Raw genomic sequence first — 11,222 nt, 5'->3', positions numbered from 1 at the left:
AAAATATTAAAAAATAAAATAAATTTTATCGCAAACGTTAAAAATTAAAGGATTGTGCTACATGTACACCACTTTCAGCCACCGTATTTATATACGTGTACAATATAAAATTCAAAAATTAAAAATAAAAATTTCACTCTTAACCTTACTCTCACGCGTTGAAACAAATGTTCTACTTTCTCCTTCCTTTACTCTCACTCTCATTCTCACTCTCACTCTTCGACGTGACTCCTTCCTCATCCTCATTCTCAACGGTGATTTTCTTTCCCCCTCTCTCCGGCGTCACGATTCTCCTTGACTCTCTTTCAGGCGCGGTTGCGATTCTTCTTCCTCTGTCTCGGGCGCGGTGCTCTCTGTCTCAGGCACGAATTTCATCGACTGCATTTTTCTTGTTTGATTCTCCAAGGTAAATTTCTATTCCTTGTTTGATTATGCATTTTTCTTGTATTTTCCTTGTTTTATTCTATCAGCTTCTTCGACGGCATTTTTCTTGTTCGTTTTGAGCTTCTATCAGCTTCTTCGACTACATTATTTTCCTTTTTCATTTTGAGTTTCTATAAATGAATTTGTGTTGTGCATAGTTTGTACTAAACATATTTATATTAGAGTTTTGAATTGAAGTCTCAGGATGCTAATTTTAACAATTAATTATTAGTAGACTATTAATTCATTATAACTGGATTTTTGTGATATGAGTTGGAGTATGTTTGATTATTATACTGAATGAGTTTGATTATGCTCAGTTTTTAAAAATTATATTATAGCATATTTGATATCTACAGCATGTTTGATTATAACTGAATTTTTGTGATATGATTTGGAGTCTATTTGATGATGCTCAGCTTTTAAAACATGATATTATAACATGTTTGATTATAGCATACTTGATATTTGATTATTGAGTTTTAACTTTTTTTACTTTTTGAATTTGATTGGATTTTAATTGTTTAATTTGCTAGTTTTAAAATATGCGAAAGAAGACTACACCAAAACGAGTAAAAAGATAACCAGAAAACAGGGACACCAAAAAAAGAAAAAAGAAAAAATGTATCCAAAGAAACTTCGAAGGAGATGGAGTGAAGAAAGGTATTTTGTCTTTTTTTTTTTATCTTTTATGCTAAATTTTTTTCTATCTGATAAGGTCTTTGCATGCTCTGATTTTATTATGCAGAGTGCATTACTAAATATTAGTTTATACAACGAAACAAATACACTTTAGCTAACACATGCTGTATTTTAGTGTTTAATTATTATCTCTGAATTTTAATGTTTACTTGAGAGATATATGTGTATAGAAGGTAGCTCTTTTTTTTCTTCCGGATAGTTTCTATTTTGCATTCATTCCTGTGAAATTGTAAAATGAATTTTCTGAATGAAAAAATAGTTATGGCAAGATATTGTGACAACTTGAAACATTTTTTGCTATTGTTATATTTCAATTCTCGAATGAACTAACTCGTTCAAATAATATCCTAAACAAGTGAATATAGATCATTAGCTAGCATTTAAACTTTGTCATCTTTCTTTATATTCCTTTGCAGAGAAACAAGAAAGATGTACATAACAAAAATCAAACAAAGATTATTGCAACTTTCTCATTATAGTTTAGTTCAATTTCTTTCTTTCATTTTCTCATGACTTTTTTTCCAAGTTATCAAGTAAATATATTTGCAGAATATTTTTGCTAATGCATGAAACTGGTTAGTGATCCCTTCATGAGTTGTTTTTTTTTTATTTTGTTACTTATGATTATTAAATTTTGTTAGTATTCAGATTCACAGATAAATCAAACCCAGCAATGTAAGAAGCATGCATTATTATATCAAAACTAAATCACCATGTTCTTCAAAGCTTAACAATAGTTACCAGGTGAACAATAATGACCAAAATAGTTAAACATGTGCGTTGTTTGATAAATTTTATTAGATTTTGGTTGTTGAATTTGGTTGCTGAATTTGTTTGGTGTGTATAGTTTGATTTGAATAACAAGATAATTGCCATAAATTAAGGAAGAATATCATCATGCAAATGCTCCTATGCCCACAAAATAATTATCGAACTAATATTTTGGAGCTAACAAAGAGTTATCAATTCCCAAAGATTATCAATAAAAAGGAAAGAAAAAAAAAAAGAAAGCTTTGGATACCTCGAAAAAGACAAAAGCACTAAGACAAAGAAAACTAATAGCCTCCCAAGTTAGTCCATATGCAAATGTTGGGATGGAAACCTTAGAAAGAATAATGGGAGATGAAAGAAAAAAAGTCCGAGAAAATTTAGGACACATCGAGGGGGAAAGAATTGATTGTATAAATTTTCTACTAAATTTTTACTATTGAATTTGACTATCATGTTAGCAATTTTTTTACTATTGAGTTTGATTATCATGTTTACTGTGTTTGATTATACTCAGGTTTAGTGCTATATCTGACTAATGAGTTTGATTATACATGTTTACTGAGTTTGATTATACTCAGGTTCAATGCTGAGTTTGATTATACTCAAGTTCAGTGCTAAGTTTGATTATACATGTTTATTGAGTTTGATTATAGTTAGGTTCGGAGCTATATTTGACTGTTGAGTTTGATTATCATGTTTATCGAGTTTGATTATATTCAGGTTCAGTGCAATATTTGACTACTGAATTTGATTATACATGTTTACTTAAAAATCCATAATAACTCAGAATCTCAGATAACTCAGAATATTGAGTGTAAATTCACTTACCACATGTAAAATCACTTACCACATGTAAAATCAAAATTAAGACTATTACAAAGGAAAAAAAATGCAAGAGTTCCATTGCAACATGTAACAAATCCATTACAAAAAGAAATAAAACTATTATTCTTCCAAATGGTGGCTTTGTTGCATTGAGTTCAACAAGGATACAAAGCCATATGGTTGGTTAGAGGTAATGCTCAACTCCGAAGTTAACTTCACAAATGGCTAAAAAAAATCAATAAATTGATAATAAAGCATTTTAGCAATAATAATAAAATTAATCAAACACTGAACTTGTCTGTGATCTCTCTTTCACATTCTTTGTATGCTTTTTCCTACCTTATTAGTAGTTTTTATATTCTATGAAGAATAAATCTTTTTTACATAATTGGTATAAAAAATTTCATAATATTTCATAAAGAAAAATGCCATTTCTATGTTTGGAACAACTTAAAACATAGATAATAAAAAATTTAAAATCAAATCAGGTATAAAAACACTCTCAATTTTCTATGAATGAATAAGATAAATTAGTAGTTAGAGATGAATGGAATGGGAAGGCTATCGTCAATAGAAATTTTCCTCCAACAACCATTATAAGCAACTTCAAATTATCCTATAAATATAATTAAACCTGGAATTTTTCACATAATAAAACAATAAATTATTTGCGAATGTGCACCACAGCCAATGTGTCTTACTAGAAATAATCAAGATCTAACTCATGCTATAAGGTGCTTAATTTTTTGCAATTATGCCATAGACTAAAAGCGTTTTAACTAAGTGAATTTAATTAACTAATTAATTTTGGGAGAAAAATACTAACTAGAATTGAAAAGGAATTTTATTAAGAAGTTATTAACAATGTTAAAAGCACAAACTGCGTGTACGTGTGTATATTTGCATAAGAGACTGTACATCTTTTTTTTTTTTTTTAATGGATAATAAAAAATTAAAATCAAATTAGAGTCATATGTATATGTAAAATTAAAATCAAATTCAGTATTTAAGTACTGAATTTGAGTATAATCAAACTCAGTAAACATGTATAATCAAATTCAGTAGTCAAATATAGCACTAATCCTGAATATAATCAAACTCGGTAAACATGATAATCAAACTCAATAGTCAAATATAGCACTAAACCCCCACACATTCATAGAATCAGTATCATCATCTGATTTAAGCAAATGCATAAATTTTAAACATGTAAACTACCAATTTGACTCCAATTCAAGAGCTAAATATTTTTCTCATTACAAAAATTTATGACATAAAATTTTTAGGATATAATCACACAACGTATATGTAAAAGGATTTAAATGACATAATAATGAAGCCACATATCAGAAGCATAAGCCAAATCAGAAGCATTTGCATAACTATATAATCAACAAAATTAAAATCAAATCAAGAATAAAACATGGATAATAAAAAAATTAAAATCAAATCAAGAATAAAAAAAATTAACATACGAAGTAAATTAAACACAAACCTCATCATTCGTGGTGTGGTGAAATCGCGAAGAAAGTGAGGAGTGAGGAGTAAATGAAAGCGTGGAGAAGAGAAGAAAGTGAGGAGTGAGGTTGGCACGATTGAAGAGAACACTATAAGAAAATAAGCTTTCTGCCACGCTTTTTGAGCTATCGGCACGCTTTTGAAAGGGTCACATCCGCCAGTGTGCCGGTTGCTCTATCGCCACGCTTTGTGGATCTATCGGCACGCTTTCTTTTTTGCCACACTTTCAACTCTTCCCACGCTTAAAAGTGTGGCTATATGTATTAACCTATCGGCACGCTTTAAAAGTGTACCAAAAAGTGAAAGATATCAGCACGCTTTTGAAGCGTGCCAATAGTAAAAGATATATTGCTTTTGAAGCGTGCCAATAGTCAAGAAACATGGACCTATTGCCACGCTTTTAAAGCGTGGCTATATCCCTATCATTAAAAAAAAACCTGACATGTGCTTTTACACATGCTCGAATGCACTCCAAAAACAATAAAAAATATTGACAAAAATCATTGAATATCATTTAAAAAATTAATTAATAAAAATTAGTATTACATTAATAAAATTTAAACCAAAATTAGCTATAACAATCTCTTATAACCAAAGTAGTTATAAAATACATTGGGATAAAAAATATCAATACATATAAAATTTATTAAAAGTCATTAACTTATTCTATCTCTTGGAAGAACTCCTATCATTTTTGTAGCGCTTGAGGATTTTATATTCTTCATGCATGAATATCAATGCAGTTTCTTTACTTCCCATTTTTCTTGTCTGCAAAAAGTTTAAAAGAAATGCCATGAAAACACACTCAACCATTTTATCTTCATTTAATAATGATTTCAACAAGTCTAAGCACAACTACACAAAATATACTACAGTTTTGTATTGTAACTATCGGCTTGAAAATGCTGTTATACCTTTCTGAAACCACAATCTCCGGACAGTACGCCGTATGTGTCGCTCATGTCTTTCTAAGTTCTCATGGACAATGTGCATTTGAGATATTAAGGGTCCTGAAAAATCAACCGTGTCTCCTTGATCCTGTGAACTCTGTAATGAAGGAAGTAAATGAAAATAAAGTCTCAGTAAGGATGCATAAATTGCATAAAGCTAAAACAAAACAATGCTTGATCCATTTATGCTCTTGAGAAAAACAAAATTTGAAGTCAAATAATTGCCTAGCGTATAGCATTACAAGTTCCAAATTTCATATAGATCAGATACAACAAATCACCTATAAATAGTTTGTAAAATATATTTATATATAAATATATATAATGTAGATGAATGCCAATATTGAAACAAGATGAATGTCGTTATCATTCTAGGTGACCGAAACAAGATGAATGCCAATATTGAACCAAAGAACATCTTGACCAAGTACCTAAGTGGGTCATGCTCTTCTTCAGAAGTGCTGGTAGATGCATACATTGCTTTTGCAGATGGAAGATCTTCTATCACTGCATCTGCTAGGTCTGTAATGAAGGAAGGGCTGAGACCAAGAGCAGGAACACACGCCCAATATTTGATGCCAGATTCAAGAGCCAACTTCCTGTACTCTATGTCAATTTCTTCAAGGGTCACTATGTGCTCACTCACAAAGCTGAGATACAAGGAGGACGAGTGTCTTTTACTCTTAAGAAAAACACAATTAAAAATTAAAAACAGGGGTAAAAGTCCAAAAATAATGTACCTCACTAGAACAGCTAAAAGACTCCTCACACTTTTCTGACCAAGCTCAACGAGAGTTTCATCTGTATATGGTTTCAACCACTGTACCGGGCCCACTCGACTCTGGAAATTCATCCAACAATGCCATAAGAAACAGAGGCTCGAAAAGGTAAGCCAACAATTTAGCAATTAAAAAGCCAGTTAAGGAGGTCCAAACTAACCTGATAAGCAAGAGTGTGCTCATTGTTAATTCCTCTAGCTTTCAACTCCTACATGATCAGATATGCCATCACTTTGTGCACTGATAAAAATAATAATAGCAGTAAGTAGAAGCAGAAGTAAAAGTATTGATATGAGGTGCTCCATTAAGTAGAAGCAGAAAAATTTTAATTGATCACAAATCATTAGGTTTTAATGTTTTCGCATATATGCCCGACCAAGTATGAAGGAATTGTATGAATAGCTAAATCGAAAAATATGAAACAAACAAGCTAGATAGAAACTCTCAACCATGCCATGCAAAGAGAGAAACTCTCGACCACTTGGGAGACTTCGGTCGAACCAAGTTAAAACTAAGACATCAAGTTAACAGATTTCTATTTTAGAAGAGCAATATGTACCCTTCTTCTTAAGCACATTCAAAACCTTCTTGGTAGGGCCTGCTATCATCGAACTAAAAGTTCAACCTCATTGGAACTATTTCTTCAATGCTGATTCAACAAACCATAAAAGAAAAAGCGGTCTTAGAATCACCGCCAACATCAATTAAACTGTAATAGCCCAAACCACCCGCTAGCACGATATTGTCCGCTTTGGCACACAAGGCCTCCCGGTTTTGCCTTTGATGATAGGGATGATAGCCAAAGCCCCCCACACTTACTCGTCAAAACGTATCATGCTAGGGAGAGGTATCCACACCCTTATAAGGCATGCTTCGTTCCCCTCCCCAACCGATGTGGGACTTTACAATCCACCCCCCTAAGGGAGCCCAGCGCCCTCGCTGGCACATCGATCCGGGCTCCGGCTCTGACACCATCTGTAACAGCCCAAACCACCTGCTAGCACGATATTGTCCGTTTTGGCACACAAGGCCTCACGGTTTTGCCTTTGACGATAGGGATGATAGCCATCATGCTAGGGAGAGGTATCCACACCCTTATAAGGCATGCTTCGTTCTCCTCCCCAACCGATGTGGGACCTTACATAAACAGCACAGGAAATCCAATTGAACATTTTGAGAGGAAGAAATTATCAAAGCCTAAATATTAAATTTAAAAAAATCAAAATTTGAACAAGAATATTTAGAGTGTTCACTTGCCTGGCCGAGGAAATAGGGATGGGGTGCTACATGCCTCTGCGTCAACAAGAGCTAGGGATTTTAGGACAACCTTATGGATGAACTAGAAGGAAGTGGGCGAAGAATGTAAAGGTTGGATCTGGAGGCAAATTTGACAACCGATTTTAGTCAAATGCATGATGTATCACAACATCAACAAACCATTTAGTAACATATGAATCAAGGACACAAATTCAATAGTAAAATAGGAATACTTGTAAATAAAATTTTCTCATTTCAATAGTAAAATAGGAACACTTCCATACCAAACAAATTTTAATTACGAAAATTAGCATAAATGTTTTATTTTAATAAAAGTCCTTAAAAAATTTTAAATTCTCAAATTAGTCCATTCAGGTAGTAACCAATATAACTTGGAGAAATTCAAAGACTAATTTAATAATTAAAAAATTTAATAAAAATTAAAATATTCGATAAAATATTCCTTTGAAAACTAATTTAGGATATTACTTTTATTAGTGAAGATAGTAAACACCAAATTTTTACCTTATGTTGTTTATACTTTTTACGTATAGTATTCAGGGAACTGGCTTTGGTGTTAAGTTACAAATCTACAAGTGCAAGAACAATAGTTTCAAGCTCTGAGGCTTTGTAGTTTGTATAGTGCTCCAGGGTTAGATTCTGCAAAATTAAAACATGGATTTAACTAACTAAATAATAATTATCAGAATAAGTCAAGGGGAGGCCAACAAACAGAACCTAAAATATTAAAAAAAGAAGGAAACAAAGACACAAGGAGCAATAACATTGCTGCACAAATGTTCACTTTTAGCGAATTATCTGCTACTACAAAGAACTTCAGGCAGGAGTGCCTAATTGGGGAAAGACTTCTCTTTCTGTTAATTAGTCCAAAATAGAGACACAGAGAAACAGAGAATCAGGGAAGAAAGACTTACCAGTGCTTACGGTGCCGATTAAGACAGAGACAGAAGGTTCCAAATCCAACGAGGGTTTGCGAGACAGAGACCACTGAGGGAGTAGGAGGGAACGCCGATGCCTGGGAAGGTTAGAGAAGAGGACGGCGGCTCGGCTGCGACGCTGGTCAGACGAAGGCGGTGATGCTCAAGACAGAGAGACAACGGAGCTTGAGGCGTAGTGAATCGTGCACTGCGGAGCTCGAGGCACGGTGAAATAAAGACGGCGAAGCTCCAGGCGCAGTTAATCGCGGAGTAGTGATGAGAGTGGTGAATGAGAAAGTGATTTAGGGTTTGGGTGCGACAGAGAGAGGGTTGGGTGTGAGGGTTAGATGAAGGGTTGGGTGTGAGGATTAGATGAACATGAAGGCGAGCATGCTGGGTGTGAGGGTCATCGTGATCAGCTTGATGCAACGGAAGCTTCCAGGGTGTGACGGCAGCTTGCTTCTAGGTTAAAAGTGAATTTGGGAATAACAGTGAAGTGTATGAGCTGTTATCAGATCACTTCTAGCTAGGTTAAAAGTTAACTTAGAAAAAAAAAGGGTGGGAAATCAAATTTTGGGGTTAACTCTATCGGTATGCTTTTGCAGGGTGCCTAATTAAACACAGCATATCGGCACGTTTTAAAAATGTCACCGTTAGAAGACAAATTAGCCACGTTTTTAAAGCGTACCGGTTTCTCTCTATAGCCACGCTTTTAAAGCGTGGCAAGAAAAAAGCGTGACCAAGGCACAAATTAGTAGCCACCCTCGTAAAAGCGTGCCGGTTTCTCTCTAAAAAGCGTGGCAAAAAAAATGTGGCTAAATCACAAATTGGCTGCCACCCTCATAAAAGCGTGCCTATTGACCACTTTTGGCCACGCTTTAAAAGCGTAGCAAGAAAAAAGTGTGCCAATAGGCTTTTTTCTTGTAGTGGAAGTAAGGAGTGAGGTTGGCGCGATCGAAGAGAAGAGAAGAGAAGTGAGGTGGATGCAATGGAACCCTCTCTGCGAGAAGAGAAGAAATCGCGAGAGATTTTGGCACGATGAAAAAACTCCTAGAGCCTTGTATTAGCTTCCTTATACGTAACTATATTTTTTACTGTATTTTAATGAGAGTGGCTAAGTTAATAGCTGAAAAATAATGTACAAATAGCATTTTTCAAAATTAAAACAGTACTTTACTTTTTTATTTTAATATGGTGCACACTATAATACAGATAGGGATGGCAAAATTCTCCGAGACGCGGGGATCCCCGCGGGGATCCCCGCGGAGATTGCCCTGAATGGGGATCCAATTGTGGGGAATTTTCTCCGCGGGGATGGGGATGGGGGACAAAATTCCCCCGAAGCAGGCACGGGGATCCCCCCCCCATCCCCTCTATTCCCCGAAATTTATAAATTCCTTGAATTATCCTTAATAGTTTATTTCTCATACATATTTTTTAGTCATTTCTCACACGCACATATATATAGAAACACAAAACTCCTAATCTTTATTTGCATAACTCCTCTTCAATTCAGAGATCCTTAAGGCTGTCCATATTCCATCCAACCTCTCTGCAGTCACCCCCTCGTCACCCGTCTCATCGCATCGTCACACCTCACCGTGCCATCAACCTTACCGCGTCGTAATTTCTATTTGCGGTGTTCCTTTTCGTAACTTTGCCGTCGTGTCTATTCTCCTCTCTGTTGCCGCGTCTCCTTCCTCGTCCACTGATTTTTCCTTTGGCTCGTCGTTGTGTTCCCCCATTGCGTTATTTCGAAAGAAGTCACCATCGTGTCATTTAGACTTTTTGTATAAAATCTTGCAGTTTTTGTATAAGATAGATACTTGTAACTCTATTCATATGAAAATTAATAATTAATTAGAACTATTATGTAGATGGGGAATGGGGTCTCCGCAGGAAATGGGGCCCCGTGAAGAATGGGGATGGGAAGCAATATTCCCCACGACGAAAAATGAGAGCGAAGATAGGGAGCAAATCTGAGGACAGGAATGGAAAGTAGAGAGACATCCCCCACCCCCGCCCTGCCCCATTGACATTCCTAATTACAGATGTTGTTTTACACAAAGCATTAAAGAAATGAAAGTCATCAATATGGTTAGAACTTAGGACCATGAAAAAATTCCAAGATGAAGGGAGCTCGTGGGAGTATATATAGTGAGGGGACCACATCAAAATTATTGGGTGTTTCATTGTTGAGTCTATATATTTGAGGGTTGTATTATAACTTATATTAATCCTGAAATTTGCATAACTCTTTGTTTTTGGGGTGCATCTCATCTCATAGATACCGTACACTAAAATTAATTATTAAAATTAATTATTAATATAAATATATTAAAAATAAATTTATATATATATATATTCATACATAAATATATTAATGACTAATTTTAATATATAAATAATATTTTTATAAGTGTTTATTGTAGCTTATTATATTGTTATTAAATGCAAGATTGAAGATGCATGTTGACTGTTGAGTACTACACTACACATTGGGACCCAAAAGCTGAAGAAGAAAATCCCTATAGTGGCCAAGTGTATCTGAGTGAACTGCATCGTTTAATGTCTTGTGGTATTTCTTAAAATATTCGATTTTGATATAGTGCATGTCGATCTCAGTCCTCGTTACAATTATCCTTGTAAGTGTAATATCATCAGTTCCCAACCCTTTCATTGACTTATACAACACCTGCACGCAAAGTAACATGCATCCCTACATTATTAAGACAACTTATATATATGAGTTCGAAGTTTAAGGAAATGGATACCTTTGCAAAATATTTTGCAGGATTTTCGGCGCATTGGACTATTGTTAAAAGTGCATGACGGAAATGTCCTGATGTTTCATTCTTTACCGCCTGCATTTAGGTAAGGTTTTAGTATTAGAGTAAAATATCTGGTTGAAAATTTCAATAAATCCATAAAAATGTTATTTATATACACAAAAATTAAATATTAAATTAATTTTTATATGTGTATGTATAAATATACATATTATTTTAATGTATTTTATATATAAAAAATAATTAATTTAATAATGAATTTTTTGTGTA

General features: G+C 34.1%; 1 protein-coding gene and 1 long non-coding RNA gene across 2 annotated transcripts in view; both read right to left on the bottom strand.

Annotated features, from left to right (window-relative positions):
• LOC110263009 lies at window positions 5,558-6,273 on the bottom strand. The gene is made up of 3 exons (XR_002348017.1): window positions 6,129-6,273; window positions 5,930-6,030; window positions 5,558-5,839 (listed from the first exon to the last, which is right to left on the bottom strand). It is a non-coding gene; the product is annotated as an uncharacterized LOC110263009 (long non-coding RNA).
• The window catches only part of LOC107642072 (annexin D5-like), an 8,595-nt gene continuing 7,969 nt past the window's right edge, over window positions 10,597-11,222 (bottom strand). The window contains exons 5-6 of the mRNA XM_016345392.2: window positions 10,938-11,027; window positions 10,597-10,858 (exon numbers count right to left, since the gene is read on the bottom strand). Of these exons, the coding sequence (XP_016200878.1) occupies window positions 10,655-10,858; window positions 10,938-11,027 (294 nt within the window). The 3' untranslated portion in view covers window positions 10,597-10,654. The remainder of the gene's footprint in view (window positions 10,859-10,937; window positions 11,028-11,222) is intronic.

Source organism: Arachis ipaensis, chromosome B05, assembly GCF_000816755.2.
Source record: "Arachis ipaensis cultivar K30076 chromosome B05, Araip1.1, whole genome shotgun sequence".
Taxonomy (NCBI): Eukaryota; Viridiplantae; Streptophyta; class Magnoliopsida; order Fabales; family Fabaceae; genus Arachis; species Arachis ipaensis.
This window is presented reverse-complemented; position numbering and strand designations above follow the sequence as displayed.